At 36.8% G+C, this 24,829-nt stretch overlaps 1 protein-coding gene across 3 annotated transcripts in view; it reads left to right on the top strand.

Moving 5' to 3' along the window:
- UNC79 (unc-79 homolog, NALCN channel complex subunit) overlaps positions 1-24,829 on the top strand; it is a 106,244-nt gene that overhangs the window by 72,446 nt on the left and 8,969 nt on the right. For all 3 annotated transcript variants that reach the window (XM_053979214.1, XM_053979213.1, XM_053979215.1), the window contains 11 exons: positions 3,089-3,127; positions 4,146-4,258; positions 4,343-4,428; positions 5,266-5,439; positions 7,027-7,095; positions 7,685-7,795; positions 13,297-13,401; positions 16,693-16,770; positions 19,223-19,312; positions 22,702-22,877; positions 24,502-24,688. In XM_053979214.1, coding sequence (XP_053835189.1) covers positions 3,089-3,127; positions 4,146-4,258; positions 4,343-4,428; positions 5,266-5,439; positions 7,027-7,095; positions 7,685-7,795; positions 13,297-13,401; positions 16,693-16,770; positions 19,223-19,312; positions 22,702-22,877; positions 24,502-24,688 — 1,228 coding nt within the window. The remainder of the gene's footprint in view (positions 1-3,088; positions 3,128-4,145; positions 4,259-4,342; positions 4,429-5,265; positions 5,440-7,026; positions 7,096-7,684; positions 7,796-13,296; positions 13,402-16,692; positions 16,771-19,222; positions 19,313-22,701; positions 22,878-24,501; positions 24,689-24,829) is intronic.

Here is a 24,829-nt window from a genome sequence, read left to right as displayed (position 1 = left end):
AGGAGTGTTGACTCCTAGATATGATCATTCATTAGCATACCTGACGCTCTTCAGGCTTTTCAACCATATTTTGTATGCTAGGTGGAAATTTGCATTGCCTTATAAGGGCTTCCAAACCAGCTGCTGTGTGAAATGGTCTCTGAGAAAGTCTTTAACATTTGCTACCATTATTTTTCTCTTGTTACTTTTACCCAAAGTGCATGGGATAATTAAGTTGTACCATTACCACTGAATTATTGTGGTTGCTGTCTCGGCCACTTCCACAACTTCTTGTCTCAGAGGTGGGATGGATGTGATGGGGTGTTCCAGAATAAATTTCTGACAGCACTAGACATGCAGAAACATTGCACAGCTCTCCTCCTCCACGTTCTTTTTGGAGGCTAAAGTTCAAACTGCTTGACTGTGGCTTCTGCAGGGGCATGGCTCTCCACAGCCTTGCTTCTCCACTATCTCCCAATTCCATTTAAACACAGCAGCTCTTCAAGTCCTCCATTTCCATTAATTGCAAGGCTGCAGTTCCCCGCTGTCACTGCTAATTAACTCTGATAGAGGCAGAGTTTCTGATCTAGATGGATGCTGCCCATTCTGTGTGACTCTTGTAAATACAGCAGTACTAGAGCCACAGAGAGGAAATAATTTGGAAGATGAATTATCAAGGGGATGAGGGATAAGTGGGCTACCTTTTTCTGTGTTTTGAGGGGGAAATGCTGCATCTTTAGAGTGAGACAGCTGATTGTTTTAGAGCAGCAGATGACAGTGCAACATGGGGTATTCCTGGTAAATGTCATGTCTTGTTCCTGCTGGTTGCAATTTCTGACAAATTCTAGGTACAATAAGAGTATATGGTAAAATAAGTAGTATATATAAGCAGAGAGGCATTCAGGTGCCTCATATATGTACCTTGCTCTTTCATCAAGTGGTGCCATATATATATATAGCTCCAAATACCCATCTAACAGCAGAAGTGAAAATGACTTTTTGCATTTTTATTCTTACTAAAAGAGCTACTACTTTCATGGACAGAAGGGAAAATAAGGAGTTAGGAAGTTCAAGGTGTTTCAGGACCTAAACAACACACAGAAAGATTTTCAAAAGTTACTTGGGTACCCACTGGCACAGACAGGCATCTGTTGGGATTTTCAGAAGGGAAAAAAATTTCTGGGTTCAAGTTACTGACGTTAAAGGCTGAAGTGTTTCTAAGACTCTGACATGCATTTAAATTTATGATCTGGTTCCTTAATCAAGATTTTTGACTTGATGATTCTTATTTAACTGATTTCCAGTGAGATTTAGCTTTCCAAGCATTAAAGCTGTGTTTGAAAGTTTAATTTAGGCTTGAGTTAGTGAGGAGCTGTGAAAAGCTTAACTTCTGTTCCTAACGTGTACAGATTTGAACACATCCATTTCCTGTTCTGCTTTGTGGCCTGCAAAGTGGAGGTGATGATGAGAGTTCATGGCATTTGTGCAATAAAATATTTAGAGTAGTAATGATAACTATATACAGACCATACATTTCGGAAAGTTTCAGATATTCCCAAGTGTTTACTGTAGTTCATGTCAGGTGAAGTTTTTCCAAAGCTGGAAACCTGGTGTTTTGTTTGTCACAAACCCATGCTTGCATTATCACATCCAAAAGGAGAGAAAAACATTTGACTTTGATTTCTTTTAGAATAAAGATTTTACATTATTGTGTTTCTGTACTTCAGTAGATTTTTGAAAATAGATGTCATGTCCATTGGGCATGTGGTTGATCTGATTGCATTCTGCAGAAATCCTTGTGTGCCTTAATGTAAGCTGATGCTACAGTCATTCCAGAATAAAAGCCTGTATTGCTTGATGGTAGCTTCAGACCTTTCTCACCCAGAATTAGCTTTGCACACCAGAAATAATATGTTGTATTTTAGTGTGGATTCCTCTTAACAATACTGGAGTCAGGAACTCTAATGTGGTTTTCTGATTTATGCTAGAACAACTGAAGATAATATAATCTTTAATCCCCTGCACCATCAAGTTAGAGATTATTGCATTGTTGGAAGTACGTTGTGTCCCCAGCTTGTCATGCATAATTCATGAAAATTGACTGAGCTGCCTTAGTGTCCTTTTTGGATTTTATTAGTTGATTAGACAGGAAACTGTCTTCAGAACCGGGTGTGACCAGGGATAAGCAACAGCTAAATCCGGGATAAAACGATCATTAATCAAAAAAATCCCATTGAAGATCAGATATGAAACAGTGTAGCTCTATGGACTTTTCCACTAATACCATCTGAAATACTGATTTGCAGCAGATTAAATTAAGAATTTTATTTTGTATATAAGGGATGCTTCCAGTGTCTATCTTTGTATTGGCTTTACAGTGTACAGCTTTTTTAGTGGCTTTTGGTATTAAAGGTGTTTTGCTTTGATATTGTAAGTCCTGTTTCTATGCATTTATGTGTCCTGCATATTGAAGTGCATGATTTTACTTTAAGATTGTGTTTCGTATTTTCACCACTGAATGCCCATATTTGGCTTTAAAGTCTATATTTATGTACTAAAATAAATGACCTGATTTTTGAGAATACAGTAGTTCTCATCTGACTTTGGAAAAGCTTGTAGGTAATTAGTGGTTTTGAAATTAGGCTAGTTATTTAGATGCCAATATCTGAAACTAGAAGCCTCAATTTAGAGGGCCAAGCAAAAACTTTTTCCTTAGTCTGTGTTGCTGCATTAATCAGAAACTATTCAGTCAGTAGGCAGCTTTTGGCAAACTTTTTTTCTCTCTAAAAAAATTAGTTATCCATGATATGCTGTAGGACAAAAACATTACTTCATTATCTTTGTGCTACTAGAGGGAGGCAAAATTTGTCTTTAGAGCAGTTGAGCATTAGTGAGACTGCAGGACTGAATAGAATTTATGTCATGCAAACATGATTTTTCTGAATTTAGGTGCTCTTCAGAAGATCTTTATGTTAACATTTTAACTGTTCTCTAAAATTCCTCTGTGTTATTTATTTAAAATGGTACTTTATTGGCTTACTTAAAAATGAAACACGGACACACAAAAAAAAGCATATGAACTTCAATTTCTTTTTTATTTTTATTCCAGGTTGGCATCAAGTACCAGTTTTTCTAATCAAGCAGAAAGGTATGGTAGCAAAGGATACCTTGACAAAAGTGAAACAATCGATCTAAAGCATCATCTTCCCTGACCCTAAAATCAACTAAATTTAACTTAAAAAAAAAATTAAAAAAAAAATAACTTAAAAAAAAAAGTTATTTTATATTTGTGAGTAAAAGGAAAAACCTGCCCTTTACACTTATTTCAAATATCCTGTATTTTCTGGAGATGAACAGGAGCTCATATTCATATGTGTTAAAGCTGGAAAAAATCAGATTCAGATGCTGTTTGGTCTTCACAATTTCAGTGCAGCTTTTTCTAATTGGTTCTGTGTTCAGTATTTGTCTTGATTAACTATCTCCATAAATTCAATCAAGTGAATCCTCCTTGGCCATGGAGAATCCTTGGTAGTGATGCCTCATTATGTTAATCAGATGCTGAATAGGATAAATTCATTTTGTGAAGCTGTAAAGCATGTACAATTTATGAGTAAATAGATAATACTTTGGCTTTTAAAATTAAACCATTCATTTCTGAGTGATTAGGGAGTAATTCATCTTTTGAAGGAGACTGCAAGAGGCAAATGAATATTATAATGTTTTTGTTTACCTGTTGTTCATGTGTTTTATGAAAAGCCAGAAACCTTATTATGTGTCACTGAAATACACAAGGTGAGAGCAGGATTATGTTTCAAATTCAGATGACTCACAAATAAAACTATGTGGAGACTCAGGAAAAATACAGGTATTTATTGAGACAAATACTTTAAGTATGTGTATGTAATTTTTTTATCTATTCATAGTTGAGCTCAAGTCATAAAGCCAACATGCTGTACTTTTTTTCAGGATCAGGACATTTCTGGTTTTGAGTGTCTCACTCAAAACTGAACAATTCCATAATTAAAAAGAATAGCATCGTTTTTATTTCCTCATCATTTCCATTTCCTCAAGCATAAAATCGTGCAGTCCCTCCATGTAGTCAGCAATGACAAGTGTTTAATCTGCAATGCAATTTTTGTCTTCTTTTCTTTTCCCTTCTATTTCAGCATGATGATCCCTGGAAATGCTGCAGGTGTGGCCAAGCAGTTCCTCCGTTGTGTGTTCCATCAGCTGGCTCCCAATGGCATCTTCCCTCAGCTCTTCCAGAGCATTATTAAAGGTAATGTGCAATACCTGAGAGCATTTCTGACCCTCAGTTTCCTCTGTATGAACAGCCAGTGCAAAAATGTCATTCAAATTTCAGATGGAAGCTTTTTACGGACCTTAGCTATGTCCCTGATGGACTTCAGTGAGCTGAGTTCCATCGCTGCTCTGAGCCAGCTGTTAGAGGTATGTTGACAATTGGCTATGTTGACAATTGGTTAGTGATGCTAATTTTATTAGCATTATCAGGGTCATTTCTCCTCATTCGAGTTCAAACTTGCTTCATCAAAAACACTGAGTTTTTGTTTTGTCCTCCCTTGAAGTAATTAGGCTGTCCTCACTATTGGTAGTGTGTCCCATTTCTTTGCCAGCCATTGCTTTGTGTTTTCAGGAACATTTCTACTCATACATCTCAGTTCTCCCTCTTCATTTTATCTGACGACAGTTTCTCTAAAATATTCCAAAAATCTATTGCCTGCCTTTCACTGACTGCCTTCTATGCAGCTGGCTTATTTCTACTGTATCATTTTTCCTTCTGCTAGAACTAGTCACTTGCATGTATCCTGCTCTTCCAAGAGCATGGCAATTGTCTCATACAAGATGTTGGCATCACTGTAAAACTATTCATGTCTTTTCAGGGCTCACCCACACAAGCCACAAAAGCATACATGGTCTACAGAACATAAATGAACATATCTTCTTTAAAAGTGTCTAAAGGAAAACATGAAAAATCTGCTGCTGAATACTTTGAGTTTTGCTTTTTCTACTGCCATGCCAGTCTAAGCAGATTATGAGTTAGAACTCTGCTTATAATATTTTGGCTCAAAATCTTTTGTCTGTACTTTAGGAACTGCTAGACTAACTTTCACATATACAAATTTCCAGCACAACACTATCATTAACATAATATAAAAAGTATGCAGTATTTGATTTCAACAAATTAACCTCAGCACTTCCAAATACCGTGTCAGGGACCATTTCTGCATGTGCATGATTGTTCACAGTTCTCGTTTCGTTTCCCAGGGTTTAAACAACAAAAAGAATTTGCCAGCAGGGGGTGCGATGCTACGCTGTTTGGAAAACATTGCTGCCTTTATGGAAGCCTTGCCGATGGATTCCCCCAGCAATCTCTGGACCACAATTAGTAACCAGTTTCAGACCTTCCTTACTAAACTCCCGTGTGTTTTGCCTCTTAAGGTATGATGTGTGAACATCTGAAACAAGCTATATTGCCATTGGTCAGGATGTGCTGAAAATGTGCAGAAACTGTGGATAACCAATCAGAGTGGTTTGTTGTGAATGTTTCCTAATGATTCAGCTGATGTTTCCAGAGGACTGGATTTATTGTATCTCTGATCCATCCCTTTAATTATGTTTTCTGTGGGTAACAACAGCAACTCTGATCAGGGTACTTTTCACTTCTTTCTCCTATGCATTTTCTATGTCCTGTCTCTGTTAGATCAAAATACAGTATTTAGACAATGAAAATTCATCTGGTTTTAACTGTTGAAACTACATAAAACTCTTAAGAAGCAGCAGCACCTAGTTAATTTGCTAAAAGTACACAGTAGTCAGACAGGCAGAGAGAGCTGAGACTATTGGGACTTGGACCTAGCCTGTTTGGCTGACCAGGTTGTAGTTCTGGTTGTAGTAGAATATTGTCACAGAAACTGAATCCAGAAGCTCTGGGCTCTGATTTATCAGAGCTCAGAAGACATACAGCAGGATCTCATCTCCTGGTGTGTATATTTCAGCAGACACAGTAAAAACTTCTGAGTCTTTCCAGTAAACTCCAGTAAAACAAATGGAATTCTGATGCACTTAATCTGTTTCCTATGGTGTGAATGAACCCAGTGATAATTTCTACTATACAAAGCAGTGTTGTTCCGTATCGGCTGAGAGATCCAAAATCTAAATCTATGACTGATAGCATTGTCTTTTAAATTGGTTGTCACCACCTGGCTACATGAATGATATTAAATTGCTTGGCACTATTATGCAATAGTCAGATCTTGAAACATCTTTAGATTTTGGTAAATTGTGGCATTATCCTTCAGCACTTACTAAGACAAACAGGCAACAACCATTCCCTCTGTGTACTAGCTACCCCAATCTGCTGTATCTTATGTAACTGAAATAAATAAAAAGAAATTAATTGGATCTTAGTGGTTCCAACTGCATACCCACCATTCACAGAACCTTTAGGTGGAGGGTTTACTCTGATTTCCCTTCTGTTCATGGGAGGTATTATTAGTGATACAAGAAAAGGAATTGCTTGCCCCTGAACTTTCAATCTCCTGTTCTTTTCTTTAGGGTCGTAGGGAACACTGATATTCTAGATGTTTACAGCAGGGGTGAGGCAAGACAATGTATTGATCCTGAAAAGTCCATTCAGTGCTGTAACCTGTGTGATTTACTTGAAATAAAGATTACATCATAAGGAACAACTTAAGGAATCTGAAACAGCTGCTGCCATGGCACATTCCAATGTTACACGTTGTGAGATGTCTTAATATGTGAGGGAAAATATCATAGTCCAGAACAAAGCACAGACATATAAAATAAGGTTGATGGTATGCACCTATACCCCACTGAGGGAATATGATTTTGTTCAAGAATAAGCCAGTTTAGAGAAAATAATTAAAAATTAATCATCAGGGATAATTTTTCAGACTTTACTTTTAAGCTATTCCTAGCTGCTACCAGCTACCACTATAAGCAAGATATGTACACAGAAAGGCACTAACTTAGTTTCTTTTTCTTTTTGCCTTCAAATATGTTCAGTGTTCTTTAGACTCCAGTTTAAGAATCATGATTTGCTTGCTGAAGATACCTACCACTAGTGCCACCAGGGTAAGTTCCAAGAAGACAAAATTCTATTGCCTCAGATGTAGCCAGCCTGTGCAATTGTATGAATGTGTTCATATCCCCTGGCTAGGAAAGTATTATATATTAGCATAAAATTGTGCAGTCCCATAGTGTTTGGAGAATGATAAGAGCTTTGGAATCTAGGTTACAGTAAAGTGGGGGTAGAATTACATTCTTGTGTGGGTGTGAATGTATGTCTTCTTAAAGATTTGATGTTCTCTTTTTTTTTTTTTTTCTCCTCTATTTTTTTCTTTAAAAGAAAGAGTAATGAGCTTCCTTAGACCTTTTTCAGTACAATTCCACTGAAGCCAGTGAGATTTCCCTGCATAAACTATACAATATCTCTTATAAACACTGTATCACAAGTGAAATTATTTTCTAACTTTTTGTTTCTAAGTTGTGACAGAAGCATGGAGGCATATGATACAGCTGTTTGACCAAAACAGTGTGAATCCCAGGCAGATAGCCTCTGAGCTAAAAATAATGCTCTTCCATTCAGGCGTTTCAGAGTTGGAATACTTCTTTGCTTTTTTGGGCAATGAGTTATTGATTTCTGTAACACATGTCATTGCAGAGTCTTCTGGAACCTTTTTCAAAATTACTGAGTTTTGTAATTCAGAATGCTGTCTTCACTCTGGCCTACCTGGTGGAACTCTGTGGTTTGTGCTACCGAGCCTTCACCAAGGTAACAGTGACACTGTCTTTTTCTTCAGGGACAAGTGAAAAATAGGACAAAGTCATGCTTCCCACAAGTAGTATGGAAGTAAAGATGGAATCAGTATCAAGTTTCAGGCATGTCAACAGTTTTAACATAGTTTGGTTAATCGAGTAGTGATCATGGTTCAGTGCCTGTTAATAATGCTAAGTTTTACATTCACAGTAAAGATGCAGATGATGGGAACCAGCTGCAGATGTTGCTCAGAAAAGTATTTTGTTGTGATTTTGTGACTTGGACATTTTTTTTTCATGTTGAGAAGATACCTGGTATTCATGCATCACCTAAAATGTCTGTACAGTCATATCTTTCCTAGTGCACAAGTTTAGCCACTCACACTTGTGAGTAAAAACTTAAATATTCCTGGTAGTGCCTTTTGAGAGCACAGCTGTGAGGGGAGGCAGTAGACAACTAACTAAAATGGAAGACTCCAAGTTAGGAGCTTTCCATCTTAGATCCTGTTCATTCTGTATTGGGTATTTTCCTTTGGCTGTTGCTGTGTAAAAAAGAACGGTATATGTACACTTTTTAAAAGTTTTAAAGATTCCTGGATGAAAGCCATGGTGTACAAGTAACAGTTATTACTTGGGTTCATTTTTGTAGCTATCAGTGAGAAGTTTAACAACAAAAAAGCAATTGAACCCATGGTCATATATACTCCATTACATAACATAGATTGTCAAGGTACTGAGCAAAAAAGTTGCTTTAGCCACTGAGTGCACAGTTTTCCATCCTTGCTACATTTGTCAGAACAGTAATTAATCCTCAGGAAACATTCTGTCATAAGTAGCTACATGATTTTCTATTTTGATAATGTACAACTGGAACATGCATTCTTTGAGTCTTGTTAAGACTTAAAATATCACTGTACAAACAGTGAAGAAGAAATGATAAAAGCAATGACATTCTCATGGAAAAACTGCACCACAAGAAAATAAGAAACATGTTTACAAAATGTAATGGTTTGCAGCATTAAATCGAAATTAATTAACAGTATGTTTAATGACAGCAAGCAAGTACTAGCTTTTTGTCTAATTTGAAAGAGAAGAGTTTATACAATGGAATAATCCTGAATACAGAAGAGATTGCCTAGCTTTTGGAATTATTTCAAATTGTATCTATAGTTAAGGCTTTGGGCAAGGCAAAGTGAGTAAAATGTTAACTTGAAGTCTAATAGTGGGTTTTTTCATTGAAACAGAAAAACCTCATTTAAAACTGAAGCAAAGATACTCCTCTTGCATTTGTGGTCTTATCAGAGTGTTTCATGTATCTGCTAAAGCAAATGGTGAACTACAAGAAATTTTTCACTTTCCTCAGGCTCTGCAGTTTCAGAAAAATGTAATTAAAACCATGGTATTAGAAAACCCACACGTGTTTCTTGCATGCTTCCTGGTTGATCTGTTAATGTAGTGAGTACTTAATTGCACACAGGAAGCTTGGATTACAGTGCTTGGTAAAATCTTCTTGATTTAGTTTAATGCAACCTGATGACCCAGAAATGGAAGCATTAGTGAATGTTCGGCATTGTATAGCCACAAAATAGTTAATTTAGTGGAACTCCACACTACATTATCTTTGCTATTTCTGAAAGCTTACCATAGTTTTGCCTTAGAAGTGTCAAATTAATGACTGCTGTTGGAAAAAACCACCAAATCAGTTATGATGTTTCTCTACAGTGGAAGTCACTGTAGGTAAATAAGAGTATTGTGGTAGAGGACCACATAGAAGTGAATTCCAGAAGGAATATGATTGTAAGCATTGAAACTATTCAAATGTAATCGCTTGTTTTGCAACTTTGAGTGTGACGACTGGAACAAAATACCAACTTTCAGCTAAGCTGTGGAGGATTCTTGTCTTTTCAAAGAGCAAGCTACTCTGACATGCACTTTGTAGAGGTCAGTGCTGTACAACCACTCCAAAACTTTTACTCCAGCGTTTTCCTAATACCCTGTGGCAGGAATATCTGAGTTTCTCTTGTCTTGGAGCCTGAAGACTCAACGTCAATCTGATACTTCCTTGTCCGAGTTTCTGTTCCAGGTCGGGAATTTGTTTTTTTCAGTGCCTTTGGAACTCTCAGTTGAGAGTACCATCTCCTCTGTGGATAGTAATCTTCTTATCTTTAGTTTTCCTTTCAAGTATCTTAAAGTCCTAAATGGACACTTTCTGGCTTTCTTATCTCTTACAGCTGCAGAAGCTTGAACCTAAACTTAGCCTTTTGCTGGTGTTCTGTTGTCCCTTACTAAATAAATGCAGAATGCCACATGATTTTGCTATTGAATCTTTTAAAGAATATTAAGAGGCAGATTTCAATATTTTTAATTGCTACTGTAGTAGCAGCAGTGATAAAATAAAGATTTTTACTTTATACTGGCTTACATAGCCAGATAGCAATCTCCATTAAAGGTCCAAATTGACTCTTATTACTAAGTTTGGACCCTGAGGTAATACTAGAATTTCAGTAGCTTCATGTTCTCCATATTGACATGTGGTTCATTACAGTTTGAAGGTTGAAAAGCTGTTTTCTGTAGGGATGCACAGACATTTGTGAGAGTTAATTTGGCTAAGCAGTGGCTGAAGTAGTGTATTCTTGATGCTTCTGGTATCTATCTGGTAGATTTATACATGTGGCTCCCCTGGGTGTTACTCTCAAGGGACTATGGCTTTGTGGCAGAATATAAAGTTTATACATATTTATCACCAGCAGGATGAGAGGAATAAGTAGACTTGGGTAGGAAGGATACTCTGGGCCACTGACTTATATGTCATTACTGCTGATGTACAGGGCAGGAAGCAAGAGATCAGATGTCAAAAAACCATTTTGCCTGATTTTGCTCAATCTCTCTTCATCACATGTGATTAACAAATGTTAAGAGTTTAGACTGTGAGACAGGAGACTTCTTTGAGAAAGAGGCAGTTACCTGTTGTATTATCCCTAAAGCCAAGAAAAGATGGAATTCATGAAGCCTATGCTTCCTTTCTAGTGTTCTGACAAAGCAATTTTTTATGGCCCAGTTATATCCTGTATAGCATAGATGTTGGTATGTAAAATAGCTGAATGCTTTTACTTTATTTTACTTAGTTTTACTTATTTTACTAAGAATTATGTCTTCCTTCTTTTTCAGTATGTGTAGGCTACTGGACTGGGTTACTGATAGGAACTTCTGTCCATTCTTTGGGGATGTAAATGTCAACTGACTTGAGTGTGGTACTGCGTAGTGTCTGTGTCACAAGTCTGGGAAGGCATACGATGGTGGGAAGGGACACGCTTCCTGGGGAATTCTAACAAGTAATCAGGATTTGTTTACGCCATGGGTATTATGCACCATTCTGGTTCTCCATTCCCACTCAGAATATTGTAGTGTGAGAGAAAGTTCAGGTAATGATAGAAAGAATGATCAAACGGTTGGAGTTCCACATACAGAACAACTAAGTCAGAGCTCTTCGGTCTGAAAGAGCAGCAACTGATGGGAATGTGAGGGAGGTCTGCAAGGTCCCAAGTGATCCAGACAGGGATAGGTAATTTAATTACTTTCTAGTGTAAAGAAAATACTAAGGAACTAGTCAAAGCAAGTAAAGGGAAGTGATTCTTCAACAGTGACACTTTACCAAGCACCATTTGTGCTAAAGGTTGGCATGAGTCCCAGAGGTCAATGGACAGTTACGTGGAAGAGAAATACATTGAGAGTTTTGAATTATACAGAAACCACACTGAGCTCAAAAGTTCCCTGAGCTGAAAATAGTTGGTGAAATTATACATGCTTGCCTTGTTCTTATTCTTCCTTTTGCTTCTGCTTATGGCCTTGTTGGAGATAACTTACTGAAGACATTTGTTCCCATCTGGCCTCTCCTGGATATTCTTATATTGTATATTTTTTATCAGAGCACCACTCATGCATGTGGAATGTGTGACTTTTGAATATTTGTCCCCTCAGGAAATGGTTTCATAATACAGCTGATTCTGGAGTGTTGATCCTGCAAGTTTAGCTGCCTAGACTGCAAAAGTATAGTCAGACAAGGACAAGGACTGCAGTTTGGGACCCATTCTGTCATCTAAATGTGTCATCTGTCTGCACACTCCATGTAATTGAAGAGGAAACTAGGAGCTTGGAGTACAGTCTCTTGATTCACAGCCTGGTCATAACTTTCATGTCATAACTTCCATGAAATACACACCATTCTGTTGTTTTGGCACCTTCTCTCAAATCAAAGCTTGATACTTAAAATCTGTTTTCATTCAGGGATACGTGGGTGCTGTGGGAGACAGGCACTACTGCTGCAAGCTTTGTTAGACAGTATGGCACACAGGCAGTGTGGGGACAGCAGTTCTCTGAAGAGGAGCACTGGTGACTGCTTGGTCTGCTGCAACAAAAGCTCACTTTCAGCTTCTCCTGTGTGCAGCTGGAGGTGGCCTTCAAATTGTCTCTCACTAATTAACCTCATAAAACTTCTCTGAGAAAGAGACAAATAATCCCATTTTACAGATTTTGTGGAGAAACTGAGGCCCTGACTGAGTAGAATTTTTCACACATTTAAGTGAGCAGGCAAGTGCATGGGATTTACAAGATGCAGGATACCAGGTTTTAGATTTTAAGCACACTTTGGATATGCTCTCATTATTAGACCATTTATTTCATCTCTGATGGTTGTCTGAAATTAGAGCACAGCGCTCCTGCTTATCAAAATTCTAGAGCTGCTGTGGTTAGTAGCAGGCTATAGATTTGTTTCATGTTTTTATCTTATTGTCTAAAGTTGGAGAATGTCAAAGTAAGATGTATAACAAGGCCATCTTATCTCTTGTACTCCTTGCTGACTCAGCCCTACAACTCTATTCTTAGACTTCTGTGTTCTAATCTCTACTGGCTGATTTCTCCCTATGTTTTAAAGTGTTTCTGTTGTAGCAGCTGTAGCCAAGACTGTTTTTATTGTGGAAGTGGAAAAGTACTGCCAGTCTAATGAGTGGAAATAGATGGTCCAAGCAGCTGTAGTGGAGGCACTCTTTTTTTAAAGGGGAATAACAACAGAAAAAGAGTATGGTGAAATATAGACTGGTTTTGGCAGCTCCAGTGAAAGTATAATGCTAAATACTATGCCAGTTTTGTTCTTCTGTGTAATTTCTTACTGCTTTCTTCTTTTCTCTTTTCATGGGACTACTTAATGAAAGCTGTGTTTGCATACCTGGGTTTTATAACTATTTTATAAAATCTGTCTGTATTTCATGTGCGAAATACTAAATCTTGGATATAATGTCTGATAAAACAGCAAAGAAAAATCACCTTCGTTGATGTCTGTTCATTAAGTCTGTAGAATTATATAAATTATGAGTGATGTTGGCTTTTTTTTTTAGACAGCAGAAACTGGTACATTTTTGTAATTTTGTTATTCTCAAACTTAGATAAAAAGTATCTTTATTGTTTACTAGTGGCTGTCAGTGAATTTCAGGACATTCATAATTCTGTGTTTTTTTGTTGCAGGAAAGGGACAAATTCTACTTGACACGCTGTGTTATATTGGAGTTACTGCAAGCACTCAAGTTAAAGTCGCCCTTACCAGACATGAATCTGCTGCTGTTGGTGCAGGTACAGGGAATTCTGACGTAATTCTCACACTGATCCTGTCTTAGCCCAGAGTGGGAGTGGGGCAGAGGCTGAAGAACTGAGTCCAACATGGTTACAGAAACTACCAGCAATGTCTGGGGAAGCAAGAACTTTTAAAATCCAAGTCCAGTTGCATTTGTATGCATTGGTGCATATATTTAGGCTCCTACATTAAAATTTAAGAAACTAAATTTGGAATCCAAATTTCTCATAATGATAATGACCTGTGCATCACTGCTGATATATTGAAGATCACAGAATATATCTTGAGTTGGAAGGGACCCATAAGGGGTCTCATTGTTTACAATGAGGTAACAATGATATGTTAGGAACTTAAATTTGAAACTTAAAATTATAGGGGACCACATAACAGCACTTTATAAGGTCTAGGTGAGGTGTTTATTATGTAGATCCCTCATAATGCTCCCAGCATCACAGCTCTATTCACTCTTTCCCTTCCCATGATGGGTCAAAACTTCATGTAGCTTACTATGAACTCATTTTCTTTTGAATACTGGTACACTACTCATAGTAAGTAAGTGATTGCCAGTTGACAGAGAAATAATACTGACAAATGAAATAATAAGTCAGTTAGGATAACCCTGAAAACAATTCTTATGCCATCAGTGTTAGCGGAAGAAGTTGGGAAGGGAAGACTAACACATGGATTTTTTATTTTGATGCTTAAGGGTTGTTTTTTAAAATCCATTTCAATTAAAAAGCACAAGTTTGTATTTTTTTGGGTTGTTAATTATTATTAAACTCAAACTTACTTTTTTCAGTCCCAGTCAATACCATCAAATAACAACCACCAACCTCTTTCTGTCTTATGGCTGCAGTGAGGCACCTTGATACCATGTACATTGGTTTTTGTTGATTTGAACCGATTTTTCCTGTGTTACAGAATAAAGCAATTATTCTGCATTACTCCTATAGTTCAGTCCTGTGGCTACCCCAAAGCATGACAATCCCCTTGTCTAGTCCTTCCTGAATGTGTCATTGGAGAATGCAAACAGGCCATGTCAATTTTAGCAGTGGGGTTTAACTGATTTACACTTGTGCTTCATATTGAGTCAATTGCCTGAGAGACTCAGTAAGCAAAACTCTCTCTTACATTACCTTACCTCGTAGAGATAAAATGGTGTTTGCCTGGGTTTTCATCCTAGCACTGCTCCCATATGCTGTATTCACTTTGGGATGTATTCATACCTTACACAACAGCATCTAATGTGGATATAAATGTCTTTTATGATGTCTCTCTTTCAGAGGCTGATGAAGTGATTCATATTTCCTGCTATCCAAAGCAGCCAAATTCTGTTTTTATGCAGTCAGTGGTGAAGAATAGGGGTTGTATTCAGACCATCTGCCATAGATGCCTACTGGAGGCATGATGACTGCTTCTCCCATTGACTGTAAATTGGCAGCTCTCAGTAGTATGTGGTCTGAATCACTCAACAGCCTCTGGAATTGCAATACCATAGTAACCACTAAGCCCATCTTAAGCACCACTGTAATGTAAGAAATTTAAATAAAATCTACCAGTAAAAATGCATATGTCTCTTATTTTTTAAATGTTCTCTGGTGCCATTAATAGAATTAAGGGATTGGTTCACCTCTTTACCACACAAAGCCACTACGATATTAATTCAAATTATATGCTTTTGAATGAATAAAGACATAGCAGAGTTAACACAGCACCAAACAGAAATGGTTTTAATTTCCAACAGTCATGTCTCCATGGACATGTTAGCCTGTATGCAAGGTTCTATACAGACAGTGCACACAGAATACAGAGATTCTGTCAAACTGTTCCAGATAACAAAGGAGCTATGAGCACTTTAATTTAATGATAGATCAGTCGTGGGCTGACTAACAAAGGAGTTCCTAGAAAGGTACATTTGACACCCACGTTTATCCAGGTTACATAGTGCCATCAGTGTCACTGGTGACACTAAGACTAAGATGAGAGTTAACTTTGTCCCACTTTACAAAGAATGAGAATTTTTAACCAGATCACTCCAATCTTTGCATAGGAGTTGTGGATGATAAAGGGTACGGAAAGACTGTCTTCTTGATTTGTCCTAGCAAATGAAAGCCATCATGTACATGCTGCTGTTCCATGGGTTTCCATAGGAACTGCTTCTTCACACAGCATTTTGTTTCCCAGTACTTTTTTCCTGCTCACATTTCATCTTCAGGATTTCCATTGACTTCAAATTGTACTGGTGTCTCTTTAGAATTTGCTTGTTCAGTCAGTCTCTAAGATTCAGTGTACCTGATCTGTTTTATTGTAAAGCTTGTGGAAGTTTAAGAGTAAATTCTAGGGATGTAAAGGATATTTTGAAATACTTTCATGAAGAGCAGTCAGTTATTGAGAATTCTGCTAACATATATGCATTAGACACCCATAAAATATGGTAGTCAATATCTGTCTCAGTTTGTGAAAGTACTATAGTATCAATTAATTTTTAATCAGAAGGAAGATTAAGGCTTAAACCTTAGTTGACAGTTATTTTCTGTCTGTTCTTTCTTAGAAAGTTACATTGCATCACTATGGACAAACATGGTTCAAGTGCAGATATAATGTTAGGACAAGAAGTTGTAGGAGCCAGCAAATAATTTGCAGGGCGTCCAATGCATTATTGAAGTTTATAGTAATTAAATAACAGCATTAGCAAGTTTAATGTATGAATGATGTGGACATTGGAGATTTTAGGTCAAGGGATTTGGAAACAAAAAGAAACAAGAAAAAGGATAAAATAAAAGCATAAGAAAAGCAATGAGAGATATTCTATTGTAATAGCATGACATTGACCATGTCTCAGAAACAACTTGTTTATGTAGTATTGTGCAGAAGTTATACCACACCATATTAGTATGTTGTCAACTTCTAAACTCTTCATATAAAATATGGCATCCTGCCTTATCCTTCTCTATCATGGTTCACTCTATAATGAGAGGAAAGAAATGGAAGAAATGGCAAATATATATTTTTTAATAAAGAAAGTCTGATTTGTTACACAATATTCTTCAAACTGCTTCTGCATAGCATATGTGTTAATTAAGCACATTAAAGTCAGATTTTTTTTTCAATAATTTTATCTCATTTATAATAGGGAGTTAAGTAGGTTGTTTATAAAGAAAGAGATCTCTAAAGGCAAATTACTATGAATAAAAGCAAGAAGAGATCTGAACAGATTTTAATGAAATAATGAATAAATTATTAGTGTCTTCAGGTTCCTCAAAAATAACTTGTCTTTAATTTCTTCTTAGTTTGTTTGTGCAGATGCTGGAACAAAACTAGCTGAGTCAACAATCCTACATAAACAGATGATTGCCTCAATGCCTGGAGTAAGTACTGAACCAAAGTCCATTTCTTAGTTCTGTTGTCCTGATTTTTTTTAAAAATACATCTTCTTCAGCTTGCTTTGCTTCATTTTAATGCTCTTTCCTTTTCATTTCTCCTCTGATTGGCAAGATGGATTACAGGCAGAGGTTGAGATGCTTCATTATTTTTATTAACAGTGGAAAACTTTCTGAATTTGATGTTGCTTCCCTTGCTTTCACTGATATAACCTTTAGTCATATAACTGACTTCAGTGGAGCGTGTGCTCAAAAAGACAAATCAAAGATCTGCAATTCTCAGTGGGGAGCAGACCAGCTGAATGCATAAAAATGGTAGCAGGATGGAAAGCTACAAGCCATTGCCTCCATTCTCATAAAAGATTATCTGATTAAAGAAGGGAGTTAATGGTATTTTTCTAGTAATGTGTAAGTCATTCATCTGTATCCTGCTGATGAGTGGAGCTAAATTACAAGTACTCCTTGCCCAGGCACTGAATGTGCACCTGGTGAATATGGGAGGAAGTAGCACAATGGGAGGTCTTGACTTGCTCCATGACACATGTGACTGAGTACCCAAGCAGATGGAAGAGGGTTAGCCAAGGTTTGCTTTACAAGCTGAGTGAGAAAAACTTGTTTCCCTGTGTGTGTGTCAGCTTTAGGGATGATCTTTCCCATGTATCTTCTGAAGTGCGTGATTTTTTAAATGCCAATCTTCAATAATACCTTTCCTCCCAACAGGATATTTTAATTTATACTTGCTTTGAATAGATAGACTAATACTGGTGTTACAAAGTGTGATAGGAACATGATCATTTCAGAAGAAAACATAGAAAATTAGGCTGCCTACTGCTTGCATGAAACAGAATAAGTTATTGGAGAGAAGTCTTGTGCAACTGAGCATTTATTTTCAGAGATTGGAGTGTAGTCTCTTTCATAGTTCTATTGTTTGATATTCTAAAAGCCAGGTCGAATCCTTAGTGCACACAAACTGGATGGAGGATATACTGACAGGATTCCCAATGACCATGTTTTACTGGTTTTTATTCTGTCATGGGAACTGACAGGAACAACATTTGAAAAGCCAGAAGGTGGCATAGTAAGGGAACATAAAAAAATGAGGAGTGCCCAGGTCAGTTGTTTAAATATAGAATGCTAGCAGTTTTTCTATTTTCAGCCACTAAAACTCAACTGTGGCTTAATAATTCTGTGACTAAAACTAAATCTAGTTCATTTGTATGCTCAGATAGGATAATCAGCTTCTATGCTTCAAAGTGCAGGTAATCAAAAAGAGGTCAAAGAACAGTAGTTTACAGAAGAAAACATTACTGCAGTGCTCTGCCCTGAGCTTATAACTTAGGATAAAGTAGATTTTGGTGACTTCAAAAAGGTATCTAATTTAATAATGTGATAATTTAGCCTCAAAAGTTATGCATTTTGTTTTCTTGGCCCCTAAGAATGAGGCATCCATAATTCCTGTTGAATTCAGGTAGCATTTTCTTCACCTCAGACTATTAACATATGAACAGAGGTTTATGTGATACCTAGTGGGTCGGTAGCATCACCTTTGGACAGCTTCCCTGCAGGGCTCTCTGATCTATTCAAAGCCCTTATTTAATCTGACAGCTTTGTTCTGTTGACTGCTTTATGCACCTCAGGCACATCTTGTGCTTGCTGAGGGCCAGATTCACATTTCTCACTGTTCTAGGAAAAGGATTATGAAAATCTGTAGTGCACAAATACAGCAAGTACCACATTGAATCCTTGTATTTTCCCTTTGAGGTTGTTTTTGCTCTGGCACAGGTGGCTTCTCAATAAGCTTATACCTTTATGATCTAACTGGAGCACTGCATAGCTTAAGTGCCATTAAGATGCTGTATTTTGAATACTTTTTCTTCAGGAATACACAAGAAATATTCATTAGTTTTTGTGTAAAGGAAAAAACATAATACATTTCAGTGATGCTCATTTTAGTGATGTTTACACATAAAAGACCTGAAGTTATTTAAACTGTTTTTCCGTTATGATTAATGTGAAATAAGGGCATCTGTGCCTGTGAATTTTGTTTTCTTTGATTGTAACTGATTGGTTCCAATTGCAGAAATGCTCAGCTGCTTGAAAAACTGAGTTGTTCAATTCTCATTGAGTTTTTAAGACTTTGATTCTGGAGCACTGTAAATTTCAGGATGACATGACAAGAATATTCTTGAAAATTTCATCAGTTGATCTTTTATTGCTGTCATAGATAAGAGTATTTTATGATGCATGAAGAAATTAGAGCAGCTGGGCTATCTTCTCATACTATAATCAGATAAGAGGAGATAATACAGTGAGAAGAACATCAAAGAATACCTATTCCTAATTATTCTAACTAAAAAGTAAAATAAAGAATTTGAGACAGACTAATTGTATTCTGGTGAAGCAAAACCCAGTACTTAAACTTATTTCTTTTATGTTTTAGTGTGGAACAGCAGCAATGGAATGCATGAGGCAGTATGTTGGCGAAGTGCTGGATTTCATTGCAGATATGCATACCTTAACCAAATTGAAGGTTGGTTCTGGCATATATTGATCTACAGTGTATGAGTTTTTTTGACAAAAAATATGTTTTCTGTAAGAAACCTGTGGGAGACACAGTAGGAAGTATTTGAGGGTGACTGACAGGTTTTTTTTTTCTTTCTCTTGTAAAAAAATATTAGTGCTATTATAGATTAGAGACTTCTGTGGCATCAGTAAGAAATAGCTTATGTGATGTTGAAATGGAGGCTGATTCTAATATCACAAGCACACAATAGAAATGAAGGCATGATTTTTCTGAAATGTTGATCATAAGCAAATGTCATATACCAAAGTCACAGTTGTGTTTAATATAACCCAGGGAAGCATAAAACTCCCTGCCTGTACAACTAGGTACACTCCTGTGGAGGAATCCTGTGTCTCTTATAGACAGAAACAGACACTGAAATTTATTGGAAGTTCAGAGGTAATTAAAATGCAGTAATTGACCTAAAAAACTAGGTGTCCTTTTCCTAATGGATGCTGTTGTTTTCATTGTCAGGTTATATTCTGTCGAGGTATGGATAAACCAAATGGCTCTTACAGTTGTAGTTCAAACTGCATTTTGGTTTCTTTATATTAGTTGGATGACAAATTTTTAAGAGGAATGATAGGAAAATACTTCTGTTAACATAAAATATTTTATTTAGGAATACATTTTGTAAAAAGATCCTAGTAATCATTGGCTAATCAAAACCTAAAATTCCTGTTTCACAAAGGAACTTCATGAAATTTCCTACAGAACGGAAATTCTCTAAGATGTTTTGAAAAATATGTAGCCTAAGCAACATTGCTGCTCTGAAGTTCATTTATGAAGCAATGAGATGAGAATTTTTACCCTACTGGTTTCTCACACACTCACTTGTTCACTGTCCCTCTGGCCCCTCAAATCCACCTTGTGCCCCAGAGAGGAAACCATATTGCATGTTAATAATACCACAAAGGAAGAAGAATCCCAGCTAAACTGAAACTTGTGTCTTGAAACTCTCTGTAACTGTATTTTACTGGAGAAAATATTCCTTTTCCTAAATTCTTACCCTGTTGGCCATGAATTCCTTTGAATTAAAAAAAATAGTCTAAGGGAAGCAGCCTGTTAATGCTGGAGTAGAAATTCACTTCAAAGCACAAAGTAATTAATCATTTGAAGTTGAATTGGGTTGCCTTCCCACTCTATTCTCTTAAGTTATTCACCCATTTTTGTTAAAGTTCAGAACTGCTTTCAGAATAGGTAGGCAAATGAATCATAAATGAGGCAAGAGATACATCTGGTTTGCTAGTTCCACAGGAAAAAAAAAATCAGCTTACCTGAAACCAGGAATGGGGAAAATTTGTTTATAAATACTTGCAGGTATCCTCTCTCCTGTGTAAAATGTTTCTGTAGAAAAATTTCTGTTATTTGGACTTTCTCCTTCTGCTCATCTCCCTTGAGCTGTAGTGTGATTTTTAGAATTGGTCTTACAGTGCTGAAGTCTGATGATTACTTCTTACCCTCAGTGGGACTATTTATTTTTTAAAATTTTATATATGGATATAGGTAGAACATGAACTAAAACTTTTACCCATTTTTCCCTTTCATGTTTTGAAATTGGACAAGAGGCTTCCCAAGTCATTCATCTGGCCATTTAAAACTAAGTCAGAAATTCCATGTTGTTTTGAGTTAGGAATCTGAGGACAAAATTAGCATAATAGGAGAGTCAAATATGACCATAATTTTATGTATTGCAAAGAATAAGCTTTTCCGTCTTAGAAAATTAAAAGGTAGTTTTTATTTAAACAGATAAAACTTACTTTGTGGTTTCAACATATTTGAGAAAATATTTTTAAGCATTTCTAAGTTTACAAATAGTCAGAACTTCAAACAAATTCACAACATCTAGATTCAAATTCTTGCAAGCTCATTTAATATATTTACTTACATTGCTTGGGTTTTATTAACAGAAGTGTTACTCCCTAGAAAATTAGTCCTAAGATGATCCAGTTGTACGATTTCTTATGACAAGTGTGTATTATCAGCAGCATCTGGGGTTATAGCTAACAAAGAATCCTATATGATTTATATGACCAGTAACAATCCCAACAGCAGATGGTGGTTTTCAAATGTGGAAATTTCTACTCTCTGTAGGAATTCAGAGAACAGACCTAAAGTTGTTTATTTATATCCAATGTCTTCTTTTGCATATCCAAGAATAATTTCTTTGAAAGAGGCTAATTATTTTCAGTCCTATATATTAGGAACTACTGCACTATAAAAAAGGTATAAATGTAAATTCTCAAGATAATCTCATTTCAGTGTACTGTTTCTATTCAGTTTGTTATGGTTTCTTTTTCCCTTTGAGATAACATCTTAATTGGTAAAGCTTGGCAGGATTTTATTTAGAAAATTCCATAATTTTTGAAGATTTATAATATATCTGCCTGCATAACTGTCTTATCCTTTTTACCTGTCTGTATAACAAAGTCATTAAATATTTATGTTGGTACATAGGGGTTTTTTCTCTTCCAAGAGACTTTTAAGTAAGTGCGATTTGAGAGTATGAGTTTCTGTGGTGGGATGCTTATCTGTTACAAAAGTATTATTGGTTCACTGATTTTTATCCTGTTATGATAATTGGATAACTGATGACCTGATTTTCTTGTGTGGAGCATATGGCTCTCTTTTTAAGCAAGCAACTGCAGTCAGCATGTGTTCTGTTATAGTTTAGTACCAGAAGCTAATGCAAAGTTAGCTGAATAGAAATACAGAAGTATCTCAAGAAGCAGCAATGAAACATCCCTTAAAGCTGGAAAAGCAGAATAAATTATCTTTACAAGCATAAATAGTTGAGTGTTTCTTGGTGAGAGGTTTGGCCATTTTATTGCCAGAGCTTAAAGGCATTTGAAACTGAATAGTGCAATATAGCTGACTAGTGCAATATAGTCATATTGCTGGAGAATAAGTGAGAGCTTCTTGCTGAACATGTAAATGGGATATTGCACATGGAAGGCATTTCCTGCCCAGATGCTATCTTGTTAAATGGTTAGATTCTTTCATTTTTACCTAAGCTCTCTGGATATGCAAGCATTAGTTTGTATTATCAGCTGTTGGATTTGCTGATACAAAAGCTGCCTATACATTTTGCCCACTTTATATTATGTCTTTATACTATTATATTATGGCCGTTTGGAATTGTGGCCCTCTGTGGAAAGATCTGCATCATACTGGTGTTACTAATATAGGGATTGGAGAATTTTAAAAAATCTATTTCTGAGCTTTGCGTTGTAAACACAGTTAGAGATCCTGGGAAGGAAATGAAGGGGAGTGAAATAGAATATGCTGGTTTTTGGAAGAACTTAGTTCAAGCAAAACACTCTTTTTGGGTAGGAAATCAGATCTTTGCCTTGCAGAGTCACATGAAGACTTGTTCTCAGCCACTGCATGAAGACACATTTGGTGGACATCTGAAAGTTGGTTTAGCTCAGATTGCTGCTATGGAAATCACCCGGGGGAACCACAGGGACAACAAAGCTGTGATCCGATATTTGCCTTGGCTTTACCATCCTCCTTCAGCAATGCAACAAGGGTGAGAACACTTTTACACAAAATGGAATACGCAAATGAGTTGGAAGTCTTCGCAAAATTATGTCTTTATTGCCAGATTCCGTAGATAAGACCCACAGCAGGAAATGGTGGCAGTGGGACATTGAAACATCTGCTCAGCAGCTCCCTGGTCCTTAACCGAGGAGTTTGTCAATATAAAATTTAAAGTACATGCCAAAGGGTTAGTGGAGGTAACTCCAGGGGCTTGACTGGAGTAACTCTGGAAATTAACTTGATTCTTGGTCTAGGTGCAGACAGTGAAAAGCACTTGATCAGTCCTAGTATTGCAGATAATATTCTCTGAATTATAGACAATACAACAGGAAACGGCCTTTGAAATTATGGAGTACGAATGAGTGAGAACTCTAAAGTGTAGGCCTACTGATGTATGACAAGCTACTTAGTTCACCTGGCTAAAGTTAAATGAGAGAAATCCTGCTCAAGACATGTTTTCTGTCCCTTTTCACTGAGAGAATTCCTGATGTACAGTGTTTTATTTTCTAAAAAAAGGGGGAGTACTGTCCTTTGTGTTACAGTGACAACAAATGACTTGAGTGTAGGCAACTGAACTATGTTTCAACAGACCTGTGTTCCTGTCCCAGCTTTGTCCCAGAATACCTGTCCACGATTCTGGGGACTAAGCTGTTTAGGCTCCAGTCCTTTTAGATACATCTGCATGTGCATTTATGTGGAGCATATCTGCTTTTGGAAATAATGGAGTGCTTAAATCCTTGCACTTTAGTTTCTTATATGTAAAAAAAAGGAACACATGTTTTGAATTGAAAGTAATGTGTTACTTTAAGATCCTGTAGGCACTTGAGGAAGAGCACTGTATCAGATTTTATTAAAAACCAAAAATTAATGGAATGCCTCTTGGGTAATATGAGTCTTTGACAATGACATCAAATTAGAAACCAAAACCAGCAGGGAGAGTGGCCTAGTAAATAGTGATTTATTGATGGAATAACTTTTTTTTTTTTTTCCTGTGCCTATGAATTCAAATAAATATTTAGTCAGGGCTTGGAAGCAGCAAAGGGATGGACATAATGTCACCAGAAAAGGGCTCTTCCTCTTTAGATTATCTAGGCACACTGCTTTGCAATTAGACACTGCACTAGACAGTGGACAAATACTTAAGTGTCACAAAAAAGCATAGTCCCTGCCCTCAAAAACACAATCCAAATGTGCAAGGAGATGCTCAAGAACGGAAATTAACTCCATGTTACCAGTGGAGAGGTGGAACACGGTGGAGGTAAGGCAGCTCTATTATGTCCAGGGGAGCTGAGAGGAGCATTTCCATTTGGGCAATCCTTTCCATCTGATATCTGTGTAAAAAAATCCTTCTATATGGAAGCAAAGAATCTGTGAATGCTTAACCTTTTATAGACACTGTTTCTTAGACCCACCAAATAGGTTCTGTTGGACTTGTATACGGTATGTCAAGGCCCCCAAGTTCTGTGTGGTTGGAATCTTCCCACGAGCTGTACCAATGATCTGTGTCTCCAGCACACTGAGACAGCATCTGCCAAATGTGCATAAGGAAACTCCATATTTTGGGGAAAGCCAGAAAACTTAGTATCATTGTAAAATCTGCTCTTTCTTGACAGGCCCAAAGAGTTCATAGAATGTGTCTCACACATTCGTTTGCTGTCCTGGCTACTTCTGGGGTCTCTGACACACAATGTTGTCTGTCCAAATTCTCCATCATCTTGCATGCCTATTCCACTGGATGCAGGTTCACAAATTGCTGACCACCTTATTGTTATTCTGATTGGGTTTCCCGAGCAATCAAAGGTAAGGGATCATCTGTTTTAAGTAGAGATGTGTTTTGTATTGGCCTTTTTGCAAATATTTATTTTTAGTAAGATAAAAGGAGGGGTAAAAGCTTAATAAAACCCAGGACCCAAGGAAAGAAAACCCTGTTCAGTTTTTCTT

This window comes from Vidua macroura, chromosome 6 (genome assembly GCF_024509145.1).
Source record: "Vidua macroura isolate BioBank_ID:100142 chromosome 6, ASM2450914v1, whole genome shotgun sequence".
Taxonomy (NCBI): Eukaryota; Metazoa; Chordata; class Aves; order Passeriformes; family Viduidae; genus Vidua; species Vidua macroura.
This window is presented reverse-complemented; position numbering and strand designations above follow the sequence as displayed.